Below are 27944 nucleotides of genomic sequence, written 5' to 3' on the forward strand. Positions count from 1 at the left end.
TGAAGGAAGCTCTGCTGATCGTGGGCTCATATCTCTCAATAGAAAAGGGTGGCCGGTGTTCAGCTGGAGTTCGCTGGTTGCTGGTTGCTTGCAGGCTGAAGTCGATCGTTTGAGTGTTTAAACCGGGTAAGAGTTACAGACTTGCCCTTGGAGGCTGCTGCGTGTGGGTGACAGAGCCGGGAGGAAGTGCGAGAGAATGGATGGAATGTCCTAAAACCAAGTTGGGGACACAGCACATCTGAGGGGCCAGCAAAGTTATGACCTAACGGTTTGAAGGGGTAACTGTGCCTGGGGAAGCTGAGACCTTGAAAGTGGAGTAGACATGCCGAGTATTGTATCGTAGTTCACAGGGCTGAGACTTAGAAACCCAATCCACGTGAAGCTTTATCTTTGACTAAAGTGACTAAGAGTCACTTTAGCTCTCAGGGGGGATGAGCTGAGGACTTTTGGATCTTGAAAACTCATCAAAATGTGTCCTGTTAGACGTGCAGACACTCAAGTCACATGGGAAAGAGAATTCCTAAATGAGACTCCCTTGAAAGCAAACCCGCAGCAGTTTTGGAAATATGGAGTGTAAAGAGAATTAAAGGGCAAAGTGCACAAGAGGGCGGGGTTACATGGAGCTGTGCCAGGAGTAATGAAGGTCCAGGTCGAACAGATGCTATGTTCTATGCCCCTCAAAGCATTAAAAATAAGTTTAGGGACATTAAGGGCACAGCATCAGTCTCTCAAACTGAGAAAGGCCTGAGACCTAACAGCTCCCCATAAATGTAATATAGACCTTTTGCCCTCTTTCCTTTAAGCCATGAACCAGATTCAAAACTTTTGTGTCCTATCTGACTCCTTTGTTCCCAGCAGCAACAATCCCCCATATCCAGCCTCTTGAGTTCTCACAGTTCTGTCCTTGAAGTGTCTTCTGTTCTCTCTGTTCCTCCTCAGCCCTTCCTCAGTGGTATGAGCTGGAGTTCTCACCATAGTCTGCAAAGCCTGCCGTGACACTCCTCTTCCTCCTCCCATCATACCCACACGGTTCTCCCCTCTGTCTCATTCCCACCCAGGACAATATTTTTGTGGCTGATATGCTCCTGTGTTGACCTTACCCAGCCCCATGAACCTTTTAAAATTTTGAGATATTTTGATTAATTCTTTGAGAAAATTTCACAGATATAATTTTTTGGCCATCACTGTTTTGACATAGCATCCTACTATGTAATTCTGGTTGACCTGCCACTTGCTATGTACACCAGGCCACCCTCAAACTTCCATCTGCAGCTGTCTCCTGAGTGCTTAGATAAAAGGAATGCACCAGCAAGCCTAGTAATGGTCTTCCACCATTGTCACCTTCTCTGTAAGGTTACTGCACTCACTCTCTTTACTCTGTACCCAGGCCCCCCATATTGCTCCATATTTTTATAGTATACTCCTCCTAAGCCACTGTAAAGCTAACCCGTTTTCTTCTTTGTTGCCTCCACTAGAAGGTAGGCACATGAGGACAGAAATCTTATTTGTGTTCACCAGTACCTGGAAAAGGAAAGACTACATGTTAGGTATTCAGTGAACCTTAGTCTATCAGGTAGCCCGTAAGTATCCCTTAGTTTTCCATAATTCACCCCTCTGCCAACCTATGCTTATGTTCCACCAGATTAATCTTGCAATGAACATCTCTGGTTACGTCAGTCCCCTTTGGTTTAGAAAGTAAAGTCCACTGAGGCCTGCTGCCCATTTTCATCCCCAGAAACCTTGACTTCATGTCCCTCCATAGTATTTGCTAAAGTGAGTCAAAAGTCTCTGTCTTGAAGGCTTAGTTCCTACCCGTGATATTATTGGAAGGTAATGGAACTTGTACTAAATGGGATATACTAGGAGGCTGCTAGGTCACCAGGGCCATGCCTTTGAAAGTGGATTGTAGGGTTCTTATTTTTCTATTTTGCTCCCTTGCTACTGAAAGGTGACCAGTCTTCAACATCCTCTACCACATACTCTCTCTATGATATACTACCACAGGCCCAAAGTAACATGGACTAAACTTCCAAAACCATAAGCTGACATAAACCTTGCATCTTTTAACATGATTGAATAGATGTTTATTCTGGTAATGAGAAAACTGACTGACTGTTCTGCTTCCCAGTCAGTCTTTGGGGTGGCAGCCCAGCAGGCTAGAAAGGACACACAAATTTCTTCCTGGGTTATATGCTAATTCTGTGACCTTAGCCAGGTTCTTTGACCTGTCTAAGCATAATTTTGCTTTGTTCTTGTATAGATGCAACTTATCACAGTTACTAGGGCATGTTATTTCCACCCTTAAGATGTGATCTATCTTTTAAGACTCTCACATGCTCTCTTTAACTCACTTCTCCTAGGGCATTAGAATTCAAGTTTTCAGATAATTTCATGTGACTAAGAATCCTACATTAGTTCCCCATGGGCTTGGCCTCTTTAGGATCCAAACACAGCTGTATCGTTCTTTGAAACTTATTGTTTTCCGCACAAGCTGATGGTTGTTTTGAAGATCTGAACTGTGTTTTAGTTGGCTTCTTCCTGACAGTGACTGCTATTTGGCAACTTTGAATATGGGAATAAGTGAGTGAGCAAGGTGAGACCCAGGGGTTGGTTTACCAGTTGCAACCCCCTTTTCAGTCCTGCTTTGAGCCCCCATAGCAACTCTGGGATAGGCAGGAAATGTGAGTGTTTTTCAGATCCAGCTTCTAAAACAACAACAGGGTAATTCTCACTTGAACTCAGGAAGAAAGCATTGACAACAGGTGCTGAGGAAATTAGAAGGATAAAGAGGGAATTTACCTTAAATATGAAAGAAACAATAGAAGCTAGGCTCGGGCTTGGTAAGGGGCTCCTGAGTGGTCCACAGCAAATTCAAAAGTAAGTAAATATGAAATAAGTGAGAGAGATGTGGCATCTCAGGTCTCTGAAAAGACAGTCCGGTTGGATGGCCCCAGGGAAATAATGGCTCATCTGCAACCTCAGAAAATAAATGCCCTCCTAAACACTTTCACCCTGTGCCATGTCTTTGAATTCTGCAGGGAGAGGTCTTACTTTGTATTTTACAGAACCCCTGCTTTGCAGTATTTATTCAAGGTAATGTATCCATTTAGTAAGTAAGTGCCAGCTTCCTGGGAGTCGTTCTCTTTCCATTCATCAGGCAGGTCTTGTACAGTGTGCTAGCTAAGCCTGGGGTGAGTGGTGATGAGAGAGAACTCAGGGGCCCATATTAGGATTCCTAACTCCACTGATTAACTTGTCTGGGAAGTGCATTTTGTCCTTGAAGTCTATTTCTTACACTGATCAGCACTGTGTACCCTCAGATAAGGAACTCAAGGTAGCCACAGTCTAACTTCACATCCTGTTCCTTTACAGAGTGTGTTCATTTGCTTCTACTCAGAAAATGAGGGGCACTTTCATCTTTGTGGGGTTTGGAACACACCATCCTTTCCTTTTGTCTTCACCAATCAATGGTCACAAACAGTCCCTACCTTTTTGTATTGTTCACAATGTATGATGTGGCAGTACATCTTGGCTTTTATGGATTCAAAGCCCCACCATTCTAAATGAAACAGACGTGAGGCTTCTGGCATGGCAGTGGTCACAACCCACTAGTCCCTAGGATGTTGCTCTTTGAAGTCTACTTTTCAGTAGTTCAGAGCAATTCTGTTTTTCCCTGTAAATGTGTGATCAAATATATGTATCAAAAAATGCAACATTTTGACCATTTTTGCACTCTTTTCCTACTGCAGGGCAACTGACACCAACTCTGCTTGATATTAATTCTGCAAAAACTGAAACTCTTCATTAGTAGCCCTTCCTCACCCACCACTGACAACTACTACCAGAAACCATCGACTCTCAGTTTCTGTGAGTTTAAGTACCTTGTGGTAATGCAATCAGACAGTGCCTATTCTTTTGTGCCTGGCTCATTTCACTTAGCAAAATATCCTCAGAATATATTCAGTTGGTTACATGTATCAGAATTCATTCCTCTTTATGCATGCATAATATCCTGCTGTATAATTTAAATGGACCACATTTTGTCAGCTCGTGTATCAGTGGAAATTTAGGGTACTTTTACCTTTTGCCTACAGTGAACAATGCTTCTGTGAATACAGATGTAGGAAAGTCAACTCCAGGTCCTTGCATACAATTTAGGAAGTTTATACTCTCAAATGAAACTGCTGGATCACATGGTAATTTTGTTTAATTCTGTAAGGAACTGCCAAATTTCCACAGTGAATAAACTATTCTCTATGACAATTAGCCTCACATAAGTATTCTAGTTTTCTCCATGACCTTACTAACACTTATTTTCTGATTTCTGACTTCTGATAGTTGCCTATGGGTGTGAGATGGTCAATAGTGGGAACAGGAGCTGTCTCTGACTCTGTTGCCTGTCTCTGGGACCCTTTCCCCTAACTGAGCTACCTTGTCCACCCTCAATAGGAGAAGATGTGCCTATTCGTTCTGCAACTTTCTCATATATTATTTAAAAAATAAGATTTCTAAGTTCCATTTTGTGTTTTGCCTACACTGTATATATGTACATTGTGTATGTATAGCATGACTAGTGTTCACGAAGATAAGAAGAGAGGGTCAGATCCCCAGGCACTGAAGTTAAGGGAAGTTGTAAGCCACCGTGAGGGTGCTGGGAACCAAACACAATTCCTCTGCAAAAGCAGCAACTGCCCTTAACCACTGAGCCACCTCTCCATTGCTTCCAGGTTCCCAGCCTGTGGAATAGCGCCACCCATGTTCAGTTTATGTCTTTGCATCTCAGTTAAACTTCTCTGGAAATGATCTCACAGATATGTCTTGAAGTCTCCTAGAAATTCTGTCAGTTTAACAATATGAGTAATTATAACTGATAATTTCCGTTATGAATTCAGAACATCTCCCTATAGGTGATCCATCAAACGTTGAGGGTTTTAATATCTGTGTCAAGGACATTTGGGCCATTGATATAACTGTTGGTTTCTGGGCAAATGTCCTGTCTGCTCGCAGCACTCGCTCGCGCACACACTGCCGGGATGCAGTGGAGCCGTGGGCCGCAATGAGATACACCAGGCCAAACAGTTCCACGTGGGACTTTATTTAAGATAGGGAAGGGGAGAAAGAGAGAAGAGAAAAAGAGAAAGGGGAAAGAAGTGCTGTCCGGTTACATACTGGTGGTGACATAATTACAGGTAAAGGTAGGCTATGGAATTCTGGGTAAACGGCAGCTGTTGCCTTGGCAACAGACCTATACATTGTCTTAATTGTCGCTTGTATGGCGTCACAAGCTTTGCAGGCCTTGGGTACCTACAATAACCACAAAAGTCAATGAACTCATCAAATCAAGTCCCATAGAGACATAATGATGGTACCCATTGTTTGAAAGTTTCAGGCTGTGGAAACTGGATTGAAGCCATCATAAGACCCAGTCAGTACTGGGTGCTTGATACTTCTTTCCCCAATGATGGACGTTCTTTGTATTTTCTTTCATGGGTAGGCTCTTTTCTTTCTGGTACAGTTTTCCATTTATAAATACTACATCAGAAACTTCTATACATACAAAATAATATATTTTTTTAATTTGTGTTTGCAACTTTGTATTGTGGGTAAAGGAAAAGGGGAATACATGATGAGGCCCTCATTGGGACTGCTTTTTTCTGTTTAGAAGCATCATTGCACTTGATTACTGTCTCCCACTGTAAAGTTCTTGGTCCCCATCATTTTCCAACCACTACCCAAAGGCTTTTGATATGACTAGTAAAGGAGGTCATTTACCTTGCTTCCTCTCCTGACTCTAATCCAAATGCTCTGTAAGTTAAAGACTTGTCATACACTCTCAAGAACGGGGCAGTTTGGCTGGTCAATGTGTAATAGCTATCTATGGCTTAGCTATTTATGAACACTCACCCATAATGGCTAAAGGTGCTTTGCTTAACATACTATTAATGTCTTTCTCTAATTATGTCTTTAGGAAGAAGAGTTGACTGCAAACAAAACCATACATTAAGCCATAATGAAACAAGCTGTTCGTGGTGAACCAAAGCGGGGCCAGGTCACGGGAACACATTTGACAAATGACATTTCCAAAGTAAGTACTAACATTAGAAAAGTAGGGGAAAGTCAAGCTATTGATATTTACCTCTGCATTCTTAAATTTATTTATTCTATTCTCATATATTACATCTTAACTACAGTTTCCCCTCCATCCTCTCCTCAGAATCCTTCCTCCCTACTCCCATCTCCCCAGATCCACTGTTCCTCTGTTTCCGTTCAGAAAAGAGCAGCTCTCCCAGGAATATCAAGCAAACATTGTGGCCTGATAAGCTGCATTAAGATGAGCACAAACCCTCATATCAGGCTTTATCTGTACATTGTGTACTTAAACCATTTGTTCAGTCAGTGCTGGTTGGTTATGTTTTTCTGTATGTATACCTTGATTTAAGATATGCCAGTTACTTGTTACTTTGTACCAAAAAAATCAAGAGTATTAAAAAGCAATAGTCAGAGCAGAAGCATGACTTAGTGGTTAACAGCACCAGCTGTTCTTCAGAGAACTTGCGTGCAGTTGCCACATGGTGACTTACAACTATCTGTAACTCCAGTCCTAGGGATCCCCCTCTCCTACATTCTGAGGATACTGGCTGTGGTTTGGGTTGGGAGATTTTACACTGGTCTTCCCTGGGCTTGTTCATGTAGCTGCAACCATGCAGGCACCTCTAGCATGCATGTTTACTGGTGGACTAATGCATTGATGGTAATGAATGTTGGCTGTCAGCTAGACACATTGGCTTGTCTTCATATGGCCTCCAGTATGTTAGCTTAGACTTCTTAGTGGAATGGTAGAAGCCTTCCCAGATGGTGGCAGTAGTCCCTAAGATAGTATCATGAGTCTCAGATGATACTTGAAGGAATTGTTGCCCATCATTGTCAAGCATTCTGAAGGTTCTTCACCATGGATCTTCAAGTGTACTGTCATGTTGTTCACTTTTGATAAACATCACATTTCCAAGATGTGTCTTATCAAGCCAAATTAGATATTCTCCGAAATAATCCTGGGCCTCCAAATCCCTCTTGTGTTGGTGTAGAGTTCAAATAAGTTTTCATTCGGGCACCTTTGATTGAAGTACTGTACTAGCTCTCCTTTTTGTGTAAACTAAGATTTTATTGTTAACAGCAACCATAAAAAACATAACAAACTGCTACTATAATCAAGTTTGAACCTTCTTTAAATGCTTTGAAATACACTCTGTTTTCCAGTGGGTGACTTTCTAAGAAACAAATGCCTAAATTTAAGCTACTAAGAAAGAATATTTTTTATCGTATATGCATAGTCTACATAGGACTGCTCTAAAAATAAAATCATCCTGCTGAAGAAAAAATAAAACTAGAAAGAAAAGAAAACCCAGAAGCCCCAGCAATTATATTACAGTTGAATTTAATTCTTTTGTAGTCATTGGAATCAAACATATAGCTTAATAGATGTGCTCTATCACTGAGCTATACACCCCATTCCAAGCTCATTCCTCTCCTTTTCTTAGCACTATCATCTCTAAGGTATTCATTTTATCCATTTGATCCATCCTGGAGTCTCACTACCTGAAATTTTATTTTTATCAGTACTTACTATGTTTTTGTCTGGTATGGCCACCAAAAGTTAGTGATTGTTTCACCTGGTCTCTCCTAGTTACTTAATCTTAGACATATGATTAATGACATTAATAAACCTTTACTTGTTCAACAACTCTGAGCAGAGTCTAGTTTGATTTCCATCACTATAAAACTCTACTGACCAGCCATGGTCTCAGTTGTCCTAAGCAGTGTCAGTACAATATGTCTATATGTTCAAGGCCAGCCAGGGATATAGAGAGATACTGATTTCATACATGCATGCATACATACATACATACATACATACATACATACATATTATAAAATCAAGAAATGAAATTTCACTGGAGAACACAATAGCAAAATTATGAGGTTATTTATTTTTCTGATTGATGGTTTTGGTTTGTGGGTGTAGGTGTGTGTGTGTGCATGCATGTATTCGTGTGGTTCATGCAAGTGATTGTACAGGTGTGCACACCAATATGTTTACACAAAGAGGCTAGAGGAAGACATTGGGTGTCATTGTTGCACTCCACTTTGTTTCTTTAAGACAGAGTCTCTCACCTTATTATTTTTCCATTGATGTGATATAATACCATGACAGAGGCACCTCTTAAAGAAAAGGGTTTATTTGAGCTTATGATTCCAGAAGGGTAAGTCTCCATCATCATCACTGCATAGATGCTTGGCAGTAGGCAAGCATAGTGACTAGAGCAACAAGCTGAGAGCTCACATCTTGAACCATAATCATGAAGCCAAGAGAGAGCACTAGGAACAACAGAAGACTTTGAAACTTCAAAGCCCCCAATGACAAAAATATAGCTCCTAAACCTATCTAAACAACATCACCAACTGAGACCAAAGTATTCATATGTCCAAGATGACGGGGACATTCTTATTTAAGCCTCTACTACATTCTATAAACTAGAGATTGCTGGTTTGCCTAATATGGTAGGTCAGCAAGCTCTTAGGATTACCTATCTCTGCTCCTTAAATCTGGGTTACAAGCATGTGCAGCCATGCCTGGCTTTTCACATTGATTTTAGGGATTTGGACTCATGTCATACATTTTCACAGCAAGCACTCTTAACTACTAAGTCATTTCACCAGCCCCTAAGTTGTTTTATTTAAAAATAATTATTAGACTATGAGCCATATAGAATCCCTGAAGTCTTAAGAACTAGAGAACATCAGCCATCAGTGGGAGCTGTGAGGACTGGCCAGACTTCTAATAAACCAAGAAAAACCAGTGTGGCTCTAAGTGAATACAGTGTAACTGAGGTAGAAACTGATGGAAGGAAGATGGGTAATGATGAGACTGATCGTGTCTACAGATTATGCAGAGCCATTTCAGGATGAACGCCCAGATTAAGACAGAGGTAAATCTGCAGAAGGTACCTGTCTTTGACAAGCCCTGAATATGCCACCAAGCTTAATTATGTCAGTGCATGTGTCTGTCAGTGCAATGGCTTGTGATAGGTAAGCCTGACTTCCTGTCCTCACACCTTTTGTCCTCTTGCCATTCTCATTCTGCAGGCTAAGAAGTGCACAGTGATTGGAGGCTCCGGGTTCCTGGGACAGCACATGGTGGAGCAGTTGCTGGCGCGAGGCTATGCTGTCAATGTATTTGATATCCACCAAGGCTTTGATAACCCCCGGGTGCAGTTCTTTATAGGTGACCTGTGCAATCAACAGGTAAGGGACCCACTCAGCCTCACTGGTCTCTCATAGGACCCCAAAGGGAAATCAAGTGCTCAGAGGCCAGAATAACTATAGCTTGAAAGATCCTATTTTGAAAAATGTAAAAGTTATAGGAAACAAGCTCACATACCATGTTGTCATTAATCAGAATGAACAACATTCTGATTGTTGTCTAGTGTCACAGGGATTTTGTTGTGTCATAGGAACATGGGAGCAGCCATGGGTCATAGTCAAGGCTGTATGCCAAGAAAACTTTACCAAAACATTTCATCAAACATATTATAGGTTGTAACATGCCACCTGCTGCCCTAGAGTATACAGATGGTAGGCCATATGGTATTTATTCCTTTTAATTGAGATACAACATATTTAACATTCATATTTAAAATAAATTTTATTGTTTTAGTTATGTATATGTTGATATATGATGTGAGTGCAGGTGTCTGCAGAAGCCAGAGATGTTAGATACCACCAGCCTCTCCAATCAGAGCCAGAATTAAAGGTGGTTGTAAACCATCTGATATGGATACTTGGACTTAACTCAGATCCTCTGGAAGAGCAGTGCATGTTCATAACTGCTGAGCTACCTCGTCAGCCCTGAACTTCACATTTTTGAAATGTACCCTGAAATAATTTTCAGCAGCTCTTCAAAACTGTGCTGTCATTCCCTGCTGTCTACTTCCAGAATATCTTCACTTCCAAAGGAGTTCCTGTACCTGTTGAGTTCCCACTCTCCCCACAGGCCTTGGTACCACTCTTCCACTTTCAGTTGTTCTGAAAATGTCCTTTAACACAATGCTTTCAAGGAGAGTATTGATATTTTGAATCATTGTAGGTAATGTCAAGTCGCTCAGCAAAGCTCTTGGGTGTCTTTATGGTGACCATCCACACCCACCCCTTTCCGTTCCCAAGTGACTTGCTTCATTCCACAATGGTTTCAGCTCCTTACTGAAGGTGGCCCTATCAGCATTTCTGGGAAAATTATACTACAGGGGGACCAACTCTGGGCATTTTACTGTCATTCTCTCTACTGTATCCTCATCAGCTTGGGCTCCATAGTCCCTTTGTTTTCCTGTATAAATTTCATCCCCCAACCCAGTCTCTCCTTGCCACTCGTCAGCTAGGATTCTCCAGAAAAACAATCCATAGTGGGAAAGAGAAGGGGCAGTGCACAGGCTAGGAAGGAGAGAAAGACCAAGATCAAATTCAATGAGTTTATGTGATTGTAGGGTGGGGAAGCATAAAGTTGGCAGGACAGACAGAAAACTTGGGCAGAACTGACAGGGTGCCCTGATTAGGACCCCTGGCTCTTATCGAAACTTGGTTTGTTCTTAAGGTCTTCTTCAACAAGAGTTTCAAGGACAGTATTTTGTCTGAACCAGTTGATTATTACTATTCCCTCACAGCCAGTTCTGGATGCAGTCACTGGGGAATAGATATGATATAGACCAGGTGATTCACCAAAATCTCCTTTGGGTTATAGCCACAGCACTGGTAAAACCATTTGTCTTTTCCTTCTGGGTAATGAGTAAATTCTGACTGTTCCTTGCTTTTATCAAGACCATAGCCCTCCCCCTCCCCTGGTATCATCCAGCCTCACGGTCACAAGCCCACACATGCCTCTATCTGATTCCAAAGGAAGACTTTCCCAACACAGCATATTCTCGAGTCACAATCAGCCTCTCATGTACAAGCAGTGAACATTAGCCAGGGCAGGAGTTTGACAGACAAATGTGATAAATGGTCCGAGGACTAAATTCTAAGCTAAGCAAAGAAAGGTGGATTGATAGAGTTAAAGACCACGGCAGGGGAAACTTCCTTTTGCCTCAGCCTCCCAGTGCTGGAACTACAGGCACCTACTTATGTCAGCTGAAGAACCCCCTCTCATTGCACTCTCTTTAGCTCCTGGTTCTACTTTCCAAACAGCTAGATGGGAAAAGATACTTAGCAACTGAAAGGAGGTAGGGGGAACAAAGTAATTCTAGTAATTCTATGATATTTTTTAAGATTTTATTTTTATTTTATGTATATGGGTGTTTTGCCTGCATATATACTACACCTACAAAGGACAGAAGAAGGTGTCTGATTGTCTGAAACTTGAGTTACAGACTAATGTGAGTAAGTATGTGGATGCTGGGAATCAATTCCAGGACCTCTGGAAGAACAACCAGGGCTCTTAAACACTGAGCCATCTCTCTAGCCCCATACCCCACTTTTTAAAGAGTTGCTCCCCCTACCCACAACTTGTGGTGCCTTTTGTAGCTTTTGTACTTCAGATTGTTGGTTTTTGTAAGCCATCTGGCATTTCCACTCATGGCGTTAGGATGTTTTTTAAGCATGCAGGCCTCAGTTTTGGTCTTTTATTATAGTCTCCCTGTATCTTAGCCTATGTCCTATGTTCTTTCTTTTTCTTTATGCTATTACATAGATTCTCTCCTTTATATAGCTTCTCGTGGCCATGTCATCTATGCCCTCTCACATTATTGTCTGTGTTTATGAAGGTGTGACCAGATCGACATTCTTGTAAAGGCCAGAGGTAGACATCAAGTGTCTTTAGTCACTTTCCACCTCATTGTTGAGACAGGATCACTGAACCTAGATTTCGTAGACTCAGCTAGGCTAGCTGGCCAGGACTCCAGGGATCTCCATGTCTCTGCTCCACCAGCCCTGGGGTTGCAGGCATTCCTTTGTGCACAGCTTGGTTTTTTTTCCATTCTTTTTTATTGAAAAAGGAATTAAAACATTTTATGATAAAATTGAAGATTTACATGGAAAATATTTCTGACAAAATTGAATAAATATATAGAAAAACACATTAAAATTGACATGTTCATAGAAAATTAAAGAGTAAAATGGTAAACAAAAAACATTGCTAAATTAATTGAAAAAAGAAGTAGAAACATTTTATGATAGAATTGAAGATTTATGTGGAAAACCTGATAAAATTGTAGAAAAATATAGAATAACATGTTAAAATTGAAGGTTATCATGGAAAATTACACAGATAAAATGGTAGGCATAAAAATATTTCTAAGTTGATTGAATGAGAAATTATAAACATTTTCTAATAAAATTGAACATTTACATGGAAAATATCTCTGATAAAATTGAAGAAATATATAGAAAAACACATTTAGATTAACTATTTCATGGAAAAATTATGCAGAAGATTTACATGAAAAATATTTCTGATAAAATCGAATATATAGAAAACCATGCTAAAATTGAAGATTATCATGGAAAATAATACAGATAAAATGGTAGACATAAAAAAACATTACATTATTAGTTGAAAGAGGAATTACAAACATTTTCTGATAACACTGAAGATTTACATGAAAAATATTTCTGTTAGTTTATGTCTCTTTTGGGGGAGTTGAGTCCATTGATGTTAAGAGATATTAAGGAATAGTGATTGTTACTTCCTGTTATTTTTATGTTTGGGTGGTTACTTTTTTGTGTGTTTGTTGAAAGATTACTTTCTTGCTTTTTTCTAGGGTGTAGTTTCCCGCCTTGTGTTGGCATTTTCCATTTATTATCCTTTGTAGGACTAGATTTGTGGAAAGATATTGGGTAAATTTGGTTTTGTCACGGAATATCTTGGTTTCTCCATCTATGGTGATTGAGAGTTTTACTCGGTATAGCAGCCTGGGCTGGCATTTGTGTTCTCTTAGGGTCTGCATGAGATCTGCCCAGGATCTTCTAGCTTTCATGGTCTCTGGTGAGAAGTCTGCTGTAATTCTAATAGGTCTTCCTTTATAAGTTACTTGACCTTTTCCCCTTACTGCTTTTAATATTCTTTCTTTGTTTAGTACATTTGGTGTTTTGATTATTATGTGACGGGAAGTATTTCTGTTCTGGTCCAGTCTGTTTGGAGTTCTGAAGGCTTCTTGTATGTTCATGGGCATCTCTTTCTTTAGGTTAGGGAAGTTTTCTTCTATAATTTTGTTGAATATATTTACTGGCCCTTTAAGCTGGAAATCTTCACTCTTCTAAACCTATAATCCTTAGGTTTAGTCTTTTCATTGTGTCCTGGACTTCCTGGATGTTTTAAGTTACAAGCTTTTTGCATTTTGCATTTTGTTTGACCGTGGAGTCAATGTTTTCTATGGTATCTTCAGCACCTGAGATTCTCTCTTCTATCTCTTGTATTCTGTTGTTGATGCTTGCATCTATGACTTCTGAATTCTTTCCAAGGTTTTCTATCTCCAGAGTTGTTTCCCTTTTTTATTTCTTCATTGTTTCTACTTCCATTTTTAGATCATGGATGGTTTTGTTCAGTTCCTTCACTTGATTGTTTGTGTTGTCCTGTAATTCTTTAAAGGATTTTTGTGTTATCTCTTTAAGGGCTTTAAGGGCTTTTAACTGTTGACCCATGTTCTTCTGTATTTCTTTAAGGGAGTTATTTATATCTTTCTTGAAGCCCTCTATCAGCATCATGAGTATGATTTTAAATCCAACTCTTGCTTTTCTGGTGTGTTGGGGTACCCAGGACTTGCTATGGTGGGAGAACTGGGTTCTGATGTTGCCATGTGGCCTTGGTTTCTGTTAGTAGGGTTCTTGTGCTTGCCTTTCACCATCTGGTTATCTCTGGTGCTAGTTGATCTTGCTGTCTCTGGCTGGAGTTTGTCCCTCCTGTGGGCCTGTAACCCTGTGTGTGTACTCCTGGGAGACCAATCTCTTCTGTCAGGGTCTGTGCACAGAAGGCTGTGGAGTTTCCCTGGCTCCCTGGTGCAAATGGCGTCGGGAAAACTTCCGTCCTAGCTGCTCCACTGATCTTAGGCCCTGTGTGCTCCTAGCTGGTCCCCTCCAGAGAGAAGGTGGAGATCTCACCTCCACGCTCAGAAGTGAAAGTGCTGCTGGGAGATCACTCTCTTCAGGTGGGCTACGCACAGAAGGCTCTAGAGTTGCCCGGCTCCCTAGAGCAAATTGCCTGATTTTGTTTTTAACATGAGTCCTAAGGGCCTAGCCACCTTTTTAGCATTTCTGTTTCCTGACCCCCCCCCCCAATTACTTTCAAGCCAATCTTCAACATATCAGTCTATCTATAAACATTTCAGGATTTGTCTCTAAAACATAAAAATCATTTTTAATAAAAAATATCACACAATATTTTCTCAGAAGCACCATAAATACTTCCTTAATGCATAATTGCTTTCCCAAATAAAGAGTTAAGCACAGTCAAGATTTCACTGTGTATTTGATAAATTTGACAATCTCTTAGTTCCTAAGATGCGTTAGTAAATATGTTGACTTAGTGGTGTTTAGCTTGTTCATTATCAGGTAGCATATCCCAGGGTCTGGAATTTGCTAATTGCATCTCCAGGTAATCAGAATGTCCCTGTGCCATCTGCTGTTTTCTGTAAACTACTAGATCCATTGTCAGTAAGGCACCCATGGGCCACCAAGCACTTCAATTAAGATAAGTCAGCAGTAAGAGGCACTTTAAAATACATATTGAAATTCAGAGACTAAGTACAAAATCATTAAGTAGCTCAATAATTTCATATTGATTATGTCCAGGTACTACAAAATCTAGACTTTGATAGGTTTATACACACACACTTTTTTAGAGACAGGATTTTGCTTTTTAGTGTAGGCTAGGTTGGAACTCACTATATCAAGGATACTAGCCCCAAACTCACAGTAATCCTTTTGCTTCCCAAATAAGTATGAAGCAAAAACTTGATGTGGTTCTGGTCCCCCCAATCCTGGTGCATCATGACTACAAACCCCTACACCACACTAGAAAGAGATTTTAGACATATTAAATACATTAGAGAAGAGAGTATTTGTCTTCATCCACATTTCCTAGTTTACTGCTGCTTCTTGATGGCAGATTAAAGAAACTACTACTCGTCATCTTTCGAAAGATGAGTCATATGTGCTTCTCCCCACCCAGTGTCAGAGGGATCCATACCCATACCCAGGAGGAAGGAATGCTACACAGAGCAGCCAAAAAGAATCTGGCCAGACAGACCTTGCAGGATTTTCTTATTAACTGTGCTTCTGCTTCTGCTTCAGCTGTTCTTGTGTCATGAGACTGGAAGTTTGTGCACCCAGGGTGGGCATGTAAGCTCCACACCACTTCCTCAATAGCTTACCCTGTGCATCTCTTCACCTGTACCCTTTGTAATTCCTTTATAGTGAGTCAGTAAATGTGTTTACCTGAATTCTGTTAGCCTCTTGCACAAGTTAAACAAAGCTATAAAGGGAATCTGGGAGTGTAGTAACTATGGGTACATAGATTCTTTTTTGTCTAACACATTATTAAAGGAATCTGTACATTCATAGTTCCTAAAAAGGAAGTTCAGGTGGATAGAGGCCTACTTGGCAGAGGAATGTCAGCTCAATAAATGTTTAGGGTGCAGTCAAATGAGAATGTCACCGTTTGCTGAGAAATGCTCCAGGACAGAAACATCAGTGGGTGTTGTAAGCATCACCCGCACAGATTTGGAAAGAAACTGGCAGGCAGCTATCACCTTCATTGAATGATCCAACTTGGCATTACCAGCAGCATCCTGATAAGGATCCACCAGCACTGATGTGCTGTGGAATGATAGCCAAGACCATTAAGCCTGAATGCAATCATGAATGAACAGAAAAGCACCAATTGAGAAGTCCATAAAATAACCTCTCTGATCCTGTGAAATATTAGTGTTGCAGAAGGCAGAAAGCAAAATTCAGGGAACTGCTCCAGATTTAAGTAAATGGGAGGAACAAAAAGATCACATATGCATGGTCCATGTTTGGATCCCAAACCCCCAAATATTGTCAGAATGATTAGGGAAGTTTAAATATGGAGTAACTGTTATTTAAGAGTTCCTAAGGACTGAGGAAATAGCTCAGTGACTTCAAATCCCCAGAACCCACAAATAATAAAAAGCTATGTGTAGTCATGCAGGCCTGCAAACCAAGCATTAGGGAGGTAGAGATGGGTGACTTTCAGGAGCTTGTTGACCAGCTAACGTACCTCAAACAACAAGGTGTCTTTTTCCTCAAGAGTAAATTAGTTTATTCCTTTCTATTTTCTATTTTTACTAATAACTCTTATTCTTACTGATGACCAAACTGCCTCTTCTTTGGCCAGTAGGAGTCTCTGTGTGTTTGTTTTTGAGTCTTTTTAGTTTCTAGTAGGCTTAGAGAGCCTTACTGATTCCTGGTTCGTATAGTATGTTTAGTGCCCCAGATCTGCAGCCAACGGTTTGTCTTAGGCAGTTCCTTCTAGAAGTAAGTGAAACCTGCTCACTTTATAAATCTCCTTCCTGTCACAGTATTGTTTGGCTTCTAGTACTCCCATTTTATCAGGACGAGGTAACAAGAAGGGAACAATTAAAAGAAAACTTGTTTTTATCCAACATGCTTTTGTGTAGTTTGAGTCTTTTACAAAGACTATGTTTTTGTGTTGCTTATATAATGATAAAAAGCCAAAAGACCTACGGGCCACAGATGATAGAATGTGAGAAGGCTGTGGACCTGCCCTAAACTGGAATGATTCTTTTGTCTTTGTGTGCTTTTCCAGGACCTGTACCCAGCTCTCAAAGGTGTAAGCACAGTTTTCCACTGTGCGTCACCCCCACCATACAGTAACAACAAGGAGCTCTTTTATAGAGTGAATTTCATTGGCACCAAAACTGTCATTGAAACCTGCAAAGAGGCTGGAGTTCAGGTAAGGGGAATGCTGCAGTGACGAGTATCAGGAGCATGTGCTTGCTTTTGCAGAGGGAGGGGAGGGGGAGGAGTTCTTGTTACTGTCTTCCTGGGCCTATCCAGGATTGCCTTTTACACATTGAGAAGATACTAAAACTTAAGCCCTGGGCACCAGATGTCACAGAGGACCAATTGGGGTTATACTCTTCTAATAAAGATAGACCATCTGAATGCTCAAGTAGACTAAGGCCTATTTGTCTTTGCTTAATGAACTATGAAATTTGAACATTGCTTATTTTCTCTGTTGAAAGAGCATGTACTTAATGTTTTCAATGTTTTACCCTGTAACCCTTTCATTAATGCATTCAGTGATACTAACTATATTCACGTCATTGCCCAACCATTGCCGCTGTCCATCCCTAGTCATGCAGTAAGCAGCAGGACTCCATCCTTGTGCCCCTCCCTACCTCATGGCAGCCACTGTCCTCTGTCCATCTCTCTGCTTACTTTACGGAGCTCATGTGAGCCATTCAAACCATGTTTTTATCCTTTTATTGTCATAATATAGTATCTGTAAGGTCTGTCCACAGTGCAGCATGTCAGAATTTCCTTTTCATTTTTCATGTTTCAAGGCTAACACTCCCCTTAGCCTTGGACCATTATTTATTCATTCATCCACCAATAGACATTCGTGATGTTTTCACCTTTGAGCTGCTATGAATGGGGACTACAAGTGCTTCAGACCTTGCTTTTGACTCTTTTGGGTCAGTACTCAGAGGTGGGATTCCTGAACTATAAGATAATTTTGTGCAGAACTTTTTTAAAAGAATCATCACATTGCTTAACAACCTTGCTTATATTAAAAAAAAAAAAAAAAAAGGAAAGCACTGTTGTTTATATCTGACAGAAACCTATCACAACTTAGGCCAAAGGACAGACAGGTTGTGGCCTTGTATCAGCTTACAACACTGTTAGAAATCTGCTTCCAAGAATGATCCTAATGGAACTGCAGACTCTAGGTCCAGCATCTCACTTGCTTACAGTAAGTGTTCCATGCCACAGATCCCAGTAACCAGCAGGCCCAGCAGGAACAGGTGAGGGAAGCTCCTCTGTATTCCCATGGTTAGAATTCCTATCTGCCAATTATATTAATGCATAAGCAGGAAGTAGAGAGAGATGGATGCCATTATTCAGTTAGCTTCATCCTTTCTTTCTGTTCAGGACCCCAGCCCATGATCCCCTGCATGGTGGCTTTCTTCCATAATTGAAACCTCTGTGGAAGTGCTACACAGACACCCAGAGATATATCAACTGTCATACTCAGCTGTCTTTTCCCCTTGACAAGACACTTCACCTTGCTGCACTTGTCACCTACTTTTTCTCTTCTTAGGTAGCCAGGAGTTATTCATTCCACATACCTCTGGTGTAGGGTATTGGCTTGCATGTGGGAGAACCTTGTCACAATGGTGTCACACTGAACATGTCTTTCTGAAACTTTTTTCCACCAATACTAAATTTTTGAGCTTCATATATCTTGATATATGTAGCTCTTGTTCATCCTCTGAGGGGGTAGACAGCTTGGTGTATAGGAGCAAAGAAATTGATATAAGAGTATAATTCATTTATCTCAAAGTTTTAAAATTCTACTTCCCATACTTAAGGCTAATTAACCAGAAATCTATGGTTATATGCAACGGGGTCAAGATTGATTTTTTTTTTTTTTTTTTTTTTTTGCCAAAACGTTAAGCAATTAAACATGCTGATGGTTTACTCCAACATTTGACAGTTGTACAAACATGCCTCCTGCACCATACTTTGGGCACCTTGTCCTGCCAGAGTCTGTTTCTAGGTTTCTGTTTATTGTACTGACCTCTGTTCTCACAGCTCTAGCATACATATCAGCATTTGGTAGGGCACACTCCTTGACCAACTTCTTCAAAGATCCCTTAGCTGCTCTGAGACTTTTGTTCAGAATCTACTATATAATCAGCTTGTTAAGTTCCTGAGCTGCTAAGATTATTACTGCAATTGCATTTGTGTTCTGGAAAACTTTTTAAAGAACTGATTTCTTTCTACCATTTAGTCTTCCCTTTTTTTCTTTTCTTCTCTTTTTTTCTTCTTTTTTTCCTATTTCGTTTTTTGGAACAGGGTTTCTCTGTATAGTCCTGGCTGTCCTACAGTTCACTATGTAGACCAGGCTGGCCTCAGATTCAGAGATCTGCCTGCCTCTGCCTCCCAAATGCTGGGATTAAAGACGTGTGCCACCACCTGGTAAGTCTTCTTTTCTATAAATTTGAAATATCTTCCCATCTGTAATGCCACTCAGAGATATTGTACTGTTCTTCACAAAGATTTTATACATCTTTTGTTGAATTTATTCATGTGTACCCCATCATGTGTTAATTAGTAACTTATACTGTATTTTCAGTTTCTACTGATGTTTAGAAATATGGCTAATTTTCATAATACACATATATATGGTAGTTTTAGTTTTAGGGTTATTTTTATTTGTGTGTGTGTGTGTGTGTGTGTGTACACATGCATATGCACACACACTCACATGCAGGAGCTTTCAAAGGCCAAAGGCATCAAATCCTGTTGGAACTGGAGTTACATGAGGTTGTGAGCCATACAACATGGTTGTGGGGAAGCCAACTCAGTTTCTCTTCAAGAGCACTAAGCACTCTTACCCACTGGATGTCACCTCTCCAGCTCCTAATTTTCCTATATTTATTGTGAATTTAGCTAGTTTGCTAAACTGTTAATATTTTCTATAGGCTTGACAATGTTTTCTGTATAAGCATTTTATTTTCATTTCCACCATCTAATAATGCAGCCATTCTCAACCTCTGGGACATGACCTCTTTAAGGTCATACATTAGATGTCCTACATGTCAGATATTTATATTACAATTTATAACAGTAGCGGAATTGCAGTTATGAGGTAGCAATGAAATAATTTTATGGTTGGGGATCACCACAAGATGAGGAACTATATTAAAAGGTCACAACATTAGGAAGGTTGATAACCAGTGCACTGATGAGATTGATTTGGTTTCTTGTTTTTTAAACATTATAAATTAGTTTTTGTCTTCTCCTACCACTATGGTTAGGACTTGTAGAATGATTTATAATAAAAAAGAATATGTATATGTGTGTGTGTATATATATATATATATGTGTGTGTGTGTGTGTGTGTGTGTGTGTATATGTATATGTGTGTATTTATATATATATATATATATATATGCTTTTCTTTCCTCCTTCCATCTTTTTTTCCATAGTGCTGCTGTGGACTGAAGCTAGGGCCTTACACATGCTAGATCTTTGGCTCTACTACCAAAGCATGTAAATCATGACTGAAGTTATATGTGCATGCACATGTATGTGTTTACATGACAAGATTGGTTGGTAGCAGAGCATCCAGTAGAATTTTGCAAGCAGAAATTTCCCTACAGGTTGGTGGTCCATCCTTCCCTCCATGGAGATGCTCTCCTGTAGTGATCTATTATGACTAGTGTTAGTTTTGATGTCTCCCTCAGATGTGATAGGATGAAAAAAAATAAGATCTATTCTTTTAGATTGGAATACCATAATGTGTCTAGATTTCTTATGACTTCAAAGGCAGTGATCTTAGAAGACATTCCAGCAAGTAACTGGGAAATGCCTTACATAGGACTTGCTCATGCACTTTGAATACAATTTAATTTCAGACTTGTTTCCTTTGATTTTTTTCTTCCAGAAACTCATTTTAACCAGCAGTGCCAGTGTTGTCTTTGAGGGTGTTGACATAAAAAATGGAACTGAAGACCTCCCTTATGCCATGAAGCCCATTGATTATTACACAGAGACCAAGATCTTACAGGAGAGAGTATGTACTTTAAAGCCAGTTAAATAAGCAGATACCTCAAGTGTCTCCATTCATAAGAAAAAATATCCATGAACATGGGAATGTTAGTATTTTGAGGCCTAAGTACCCAACATGAGATGTAAATTCATGTGTGAAGTTAAATTTCAAGAGGACAGCCAAGCAGTGGTGGTACATGCCTGTAATCCTAGCACTCTGGGAGGCAGAGGCAGGCAGATTTCTGAGTTCGAGGCCAGCCTGGTCTACAGAGTGAGTTCCAGGACAGCCAGGGCTACACAGAGAAACCCTGTCTTGAAAAAAACCAAATAAAAAAAAAAATTCAAGAGGACAAAATACCTTAATGTGGCCAGATACTGTCCTCAGTATTTTCAGGGAACTACTTCTTTTACACTCCAAAATGATCTCACATGGTAGGTACTCTTTCTTATCATTTCCAAATTACAGGAAAATAACCTGATTCGTCGATCCAGAGTCTTCATCAGGGATCCCATGTGATTGGGTTGAGCACTGAGGTTGTGAGGACACTAGGAATCCAAGACTATAGACTGGGCAGCTGTGGACTTCCATCTCTTGGGCCTTTGCAGCAGAACACACTGTAGTTCACTCTCCAAGCTGGTACTCATAAACTGCAACTCTACAGTGAACTGGCACGGGTCTTACTGTTCTGCCTGTCCTCACATTCAGCTCAGTACAGGACACAGTCACATAGAAATCACAGCAGAACCTGTCCTCAGCTAATTAAGAGAGACTTCCTAAACCTGATGTGGCCTCTGACATGTTAAAGTCCTATGTCCATGCTATGTGCTCCTGCTCCATGGAGCTAGGCTTAAGGAAGACCAAAGCCTACAATGAGCCTCCTGATATTAGTTACCTCAGAGGCCCTGTGCAGCTGAGTAAGCTCATGACCTCCAGAAGGAAACCTGGCCTCAAGTTATGAATGTGTCACTGGCATGTACTTTTGGGTATTCAGCTGGAAATCATAAAAACTGGAGGTGACTCCAACAGTAGCTTAATCTTGTTTTCCAGATCAACACTTTAAACCCTCTTAATAATAATAATAATAATAGGTCATCTTTGGGATTAGTCTAGAAACTTCAAATTCCATTCTCTTTAGCACTAGAGATAGCCGTGGCAAAGGCCATTTGAAGGCTTGTTCTTTCCCTTCAGCACCTGCATACATATTTTGCCACCTTGTTTTTACTAACAAATCATTTGGGAAATTACTCATGAGGCAAAATCTGTTTCTTCATATAGTCAAGCATCATAAGGATGGAGACATGTCCAGAGAAATGCATCATTGGGTGATTTAACATTGTGGGAACATAGAGTATACCTGAAAAACTCAGACAGCTATAGGTCCTCTAGCATATGAGACCACCAATATGTGTCTTTGTATGTATATGTGTACATTATACCAGAGGTATATGGACATGTGTATGCTTGTATTGAGACAGGTATTGTCTACTGAAATGTTGTCTACCTCCTTTGAGATAGTGTCATTCATTGACCTGGAATTCACCAGTTAGACTAAAATGATTGTCTAGTAAGCCTCAGGTATCTTCATGTTTCTGTCTCCATAGCCATAGGTTTATAAGCATGCACCTCTGCATATTTTGACATGGGTTCTGGGGAATCAAATTAATATCCTTATGCTTGCAAAGTGAAAGCTTTACCGACTGAGCCAGCTCCCCAACTCTGTGTCTGCTCTTGACTAAACTACTTGTTACATGGTGTGTGAGTAGGCTTGATGCTTTGCACATGCCACTGTATTCAGGAGTTCTTTTGGTGGTAGCAGCCTTGCTGTGGAGGCTCAAGACTACCTCAGTAACTTGACCCTTTCCAGCAATTGAAGAAGCCAGGATACACCTTCTGGCTTCATGTGTAAATAGCCATTACACCCAACCTGAGCTTTCCGATTTCCTCCTAGCAGGTGTTAGCCAGTTTTTTCCTACTTTGTTGATTTTTCATGGACAGATGGGATAGAGTATGCTATCCCAATGCAGACAACTCTCCAGTGGCATGCACACACACCAGATATGTCATTGGTCTGCCTCCTAATGGGAAATACTCCACACATAGTAAGGTACTATCTTAGCTCAGGAAAAGTCTTACAGTGGCTCCTTTCCCTCCTGCTCTCTTTCAGGCAGTACTGGATGCCAACGACCCTAAGAAGAATTTTTTAACCACAGCCATTCGTCCTCATGGCATTTTCGGCCCAAGGGACCCCCAATTGGTCCCAATCCTGATTGATGCAGCTAGAAAGGGCAAAATGAAGTTCATGATTGGGTAAGGCAGCTCCCATTGTTCTCTGTCCCCTTCTGACTGTGTGGTCACACATGCAGAAAATAATTTGAGAGTACCAAAAAGTATTGTATAACTAACTGTCTGACTCTATTCAGGAGTCTAACAAAATATTATAGTCTGGGTAACATCACAAACAGGAGTAACTCACAGCTCACAGTTCTGGAGACTGAGAAGTTGGTGTCTGCTAAGAGGTCTTAGCAAGGTCTGCTAAGGACTATTTACTCCTCTGACCTGCTGTGTATCTTTATGTGACTCCTACTCCTGAGGACGGACAGCACTCTTGTATTCTAATTACCCTGTAAAGTTTCCACCTCAGAACACCAGTACATTGAGGATTAGATACTAACATGAATATCAAGGGAACACAAACATTTAGACCATAAATGTGAGCTTCTCTGTTGTCCTCCATGTTGATTTCCTGAAAGTACTATATCAAATTCCCAGTTCTTAAAACAACAAAAATTGATTCTCAGTTATAGAAACCAGAAGTCTAAAATGCAGCTGTTGGCTGCTGTGAGGAGCGCGCAGGCCACTCGGCTTGTCTTGGCTGCTCCTTACATAGCACTGTCTCACTCCTAGCTCATAGCTCTGATAAAGACATCAGCATTGAACTACGACTTCTGCTCTGTGTTACCATAACTGATTTCATCCGCAAAGACCCCATTTCAATATACAGTCGCTCCATCATTTCCAGATTGCTCTAAGCTTTGAAAGGATACCATTTAGCATTGTGCACTCCTGCAGGTACACTGGGAAAAGATGTTGATGCTGGTTAGAAATTAAAGAAGCTAAAGCTCTGGAGGGAGGCCATGACCCTTGACTCTTTGCATATAGAAGGCAGTTCTTCTGTTTAAAAAGTAAAGGGTGACAGCGGCTGTAGTTGACTGCTAAACATCCTTGTGCTTTTTCTTTTCTTTTGTTTGAGGCAGGGTTTCTCTATGTGGCCCTGACTGTCTTGGAGCTTGTTCTATACACCAGACTAGCCACAAACTTAGAGTTCCTCCTGCTTCTGCCTCCTGAGTGCTAGGATTAAAGACAAACACCACTGTGCCCAGTGCCTCTTCTTTTACATTTCTTTTTTCCTCTTTATCCCTGTGTCTTGTCTTCCCGTACTTATTAACTCTCACTGATCCTCTGACTTAAAACTTTGAGGGATTACACAGGCGGTGCTAGAAAACTGGAAGTCTATTGGCGGGGCAAGTATTTAAGATACATGGGACATGCAGGACACCATGCTCTCATAGTCAATATTTCACTGCTCCCAAGGGCCCCAGTACTACATGGCCTTGTTTCCTTACCTGCTACAATCACTTAGCTGTACCAGAGGTAGGCACTGTTGAAGTAGAAGTGGGTTGTTTTATTGAATGTCTCAGTGCTGGGACTTTGTAGGGCCAGCGTCCAGACACTCAGCACAACTTAAGTACGTTGTCCCCACAGAAATGGGAAGAACCTGGTGGACTTCACCTTTGTGGAGAATGTGGTTCATGGACACATCTTAGCCGCTGAGCACCTCTCCCGAGATGCAGCTCTTGGTGGGAAGGTAAGATACTTGCTTCTTTCAGTACTTTAGGATTCACTAGGAAGTTCTGTACCATAGCAGCATCACATTACTTTGGAGCTGACAGCCAGGACGGACCCAAACCTCAAGGCTTTCTGTCTCTAGAGCTCCCATGCTCACTCCAGGCCTGGCCACATGCACATGGGGCAGATGCCTGCTCCTCGTTTTTTTCCTCCTTATAGTCCAGATCCTCATCCTCCCTCCCCACCCACACATGGCTCATATTGCTCAGGCTGATACTTCTCTAGCAAGTGATGCATATAAACTTTGACATTTGCTATCCAGAAGTCAGCAGTTAAGAGAATCTACTCCGCTTGCCTCCTATGTCTCGATGCTAACTCTGTAATTCCTCCTGAGTACTCAGTACTCTTTTCTCCCCTTGAACATTTTCCATTTTCCCACTTTGGGGGTGGTTGGAAATGGGGTGCTTATTGATTTTGGTTTAAAAGATCTAATATAGATCTTACATGGAAAGATAAAACCAAATTTAACTTTCTAAGCACAAGCTAAACTTCACTTAAAGTCGTAGTCTTTTTGTAGAATTTGTATCACCTCCCCTCTTTGCCCTTAAACACTGCCTATTCTGAGAGTCTAAGATAGACACACTGCCGCAGCTAGGCATGTGATGCCTGATAACATAACCTCACCATTTAGTGCTCCTGTAAAAGAAATGGGGCAGGCAGGACAGTATGCCTTTGCTTTCCCACAGAAAGAGTTGGAAGTGGAGCCAGCAAGTTGAGCTTGGGGACCCATGTGTGGCCCATTCACTGGACCAGCTGTGCAGGACTCTCTAACTTCACGTTCTTTTACCAGGCATTTCACATCACCAACGATGAACCAATCCCTTTCTGGACGTTCCTGTCCCGCATTCTGGTAGGCCTTAATTATGAGGCCCCCAAGTACCACATCCCCTACTGGGTGGCCTACTACCTTGCTTTCCTGCTATCTCTACTGGTGATGGTGGTCAGCCCTCTCATCCAAATCCAGCCAACTTTTACACCAATTCGGGTAGCATTGGCTGGAACATTCCACTATTACAGTTGTGAGAAAGCCAAAAAGCTCATTGGGTACCGGCCACTGGTCACCTTGGATGACGCTGTGGAAAGGACTGTGCAGAGTTTCTACCACCTGCGGAAGGACAAGTGAAGCTCCCCAGTGCCCTCACCAGTAACTTTTTCCTCTCTGTTTTGAAGAATAAATATCCTTAAGTGAGTTTCTTCTGAGCTGTGTGCCCCTTGCTGGTTAAATGGTAGCATACCCGACTCCCTCCATGACATTGGAGGTGACAAAAAAAGACATTTCTCCCAGGATAACATTGTACTTCTCAGGTAGATTCATAGTCCACCTCTTTGATCTTTCTCTCTCCCCACCCCCACTTCTGACTCCTGGGTTCATTATCAGAAAGAAGCACTAAAGTGAAGGCTTTGTTCAGGGTCTTAAAAATTAAAGCAAAACCAGAAATTGCAAACACAGTAAGACTTCGGACATACATTTTATATGATCACAGAACAATAGTTAGAAGTATTGATGAGTGTAATCCCCGATCCCCAATCCCTGAGGATAAATCCAGTGCTGATTCTTTGCTCCCTCACATACTGTTAAGGTCTCTTTCAAAGATGTTTGCAGTGTCTGCCTTGATTTTCCATAAAGCATTTCCATTTATTCACAGAATCTGGTGTGGTCTTTGTTGCTCAGTGGTGATACAATGCAATGGTACAGTGTGTGCTGTGTTAGCTGGTCAGCTTCTAATAAATAGGAGATTTTGAGCTGCTTGGTAATAAGCCAAAAAGAATGGCCTCCTTCATTGCAATGATGTTTGAGGAGAAACTCCTCCATGAGATGGTGAGACATCGTTACAGCTCACTTCGCAGAAAATTAACATCCCACCTTCCAAAGGGTACAGGCCTCTAACAATCGAGCCATTTCTGTTCTCTGAACTCATTGAAATTTATTCTTGAAAAACTCTAAGTTCTTCTTCATCACTGTTCAAGAGTAAAAAAGATGATTGGAGGAAAATACAATAAAGAAATAAAAGCCATACAGTTCGTGTTGTTGGCTTATTAACTCTGCCTGGGGAGAGGCCATGATAAGCTGCCAAATTATTCTGATATAAATGTAATTAAGATACCATGTTTGCTTGCAGTAATGGAGTTATAATCAGAAACCCCTGAAGTATGATAAAAAAAAAAACAGTGATTGTTTATGCACTTACATAAGACAAATTGAAGTGACATAGTTTCTTCAGAACAGATGATGCACCTTGTTCTGGAGGTTGGACCTTGAAGGATGGTGAGATGGTCACTGAGTGCATTTCTGACTAAAGACATCAGTCTAATAGTCAGCAGCATGTGCTTCTTGGATGTATACAACTTCACTTCAGTAGAGGACACAAGTGGTGGTCAGGCTAAAGAGGGAGGCAGGAAATGACTTTTAGTCTGTAGGTATAGACAACCTGTGATGGTTCATACAATTAAAGATTTTCTCAATGGAGATGAGAGATCAAGAAAATCTTCCTGACTACTCTACATGGGAGACCAGAAAGTAATTAACAGCACTTGGGCCAAAAATGACTCTTGTCAAGCTCAGTTGTCCCTTCCTTCTCCTTTGTAAGCCTTCTGTCACTATAACAAAATACCTGACATTAACAGCTTGAGAAAAGGAAATGTTCTTTAAAGAACTTGACTACAGTTTGTTGGCTCTGTTGGAACTGTGGTGCCCTATCACATTCAAGGGTATAACCTCAAAGAACTTCCTCCCACTAGGCCACACCTGTTAAAGGATCTACTGCTTCCATGGGATAGAGTCCAAACCTTTGACATTTAGGCCTGAAGGGTGTATCCAAGGTTCAAACTATGGCTTTTGCTTACTTGTGTAGTCCACACATTTGCACCAGGTGCTTCTCTGAGCTTCTGCAATGAGTACAACATAGATCTGTTTGGCATGGGCATTGCCGTAGGGTCACACAACTAATATATAACTGAAAAATGTTCAAAATTCAAAAATGGAAAAATTGGAGCTAAAAATATGGCTCAGTGGTAAAGAGCACTTACTGCTCTTACATAAGACCCAGTTCAGTTCCAAGTACCCATAGGGTAGCTCACAGCTATGTGTAACTCTAATTCCTGGGGTTCAGTGCCCATTTTGGCTTCCATGGGTACCAAGCATGCATGTGATACACATACATACATGCAGGCAGGCAGGCATAACATGCATAAAAGTAAAATCATTTTTAAGGGAAAAGTAGGAGCTGGAAAGATA

At 40.9% G+C, this 27944-nt stretch overlaps 1 protein-coding gene across 2 annotated transcripts; it reads left to right on the plus strand.

Moving 5' to 3' along the window:
* On the plus strand, positions 1 to 26348 carry Nsdhl (NAD(P) dependent steroid dehydrogenase-like). 2 transcript variants are annotated; one of them, XM_052171441.1, is made up of 9 exons: positions 1 to 126; positions 3750 to 3867; positions 5969 to 6085; positions 9142 to 9300; positions 16829 to 16975; positions 20699 to 20827; positions 22968 to 23110; positions 24566 to 24668; positions 25500 to 26348. In XM_052171441.1, exons 3-9 carry the CDS (start codon positions 6011 to 6013, stop codon positions 25830 to 25832), a joined length of 1089 nt encoding a protein of 362 aa, XP_052027401.1. In that variant the 5' UTR covers positions 1 to 126; positions 3750 to 3867; positions 5969 to 6010; the 3' UTR covers positions 25833 to 26348. The 2 variants fall into 2 exon arrangements, with proteins under 2 accessions (XP_052027401.1, XP_052027402.1); XM_052171442.1 differs by lacking the exon at positions 3750 to 3867.
* Positions 26349 to 27944: the final 1596 nt, after the last annotated feature.

Source organism: Apodemus sylvaticus, chromosome X, assembly GCF_947179515.1.
Source record: "Apodemus sylvaticus chromosome X, mApoSyl1.1, whole genome shotgun sequence".
NCBI classification, from domain to species: Eukaryota; Metazoa; Chordata; class Mammalia; order Rodentia; family Muridae; genus Apodemus; species Apodemus sylvaticus.

What these genes read in the sequence shown, in the direction of transcription:
- Nsdhl (XM_052171441.1), top strand. Translation starts at nt 6,011, where the DNA reads ATGAAACAAGCTGTTCGTGGTGAACCAAAGCGGGGCCAGGTCACGGGA. An exon ending in GTGACCTGTGCAATCAACAG is followed by an intron (nt 9,301 to 16,828) that starts GTAAGGGACCCA and finishes GTGCTTTTCCAG; the next exon opens with GACCTGTACCCAGCTCTCAA. An exon ending in CCAAGATCTTACAGGAGAGA is followed by an intron (nt 20,828 to 22,967) that starts GTATGTACTTTA and finishes GCTCTCTTTCAG; the next exon opens with GCAGTACTGGATGCCAACGA.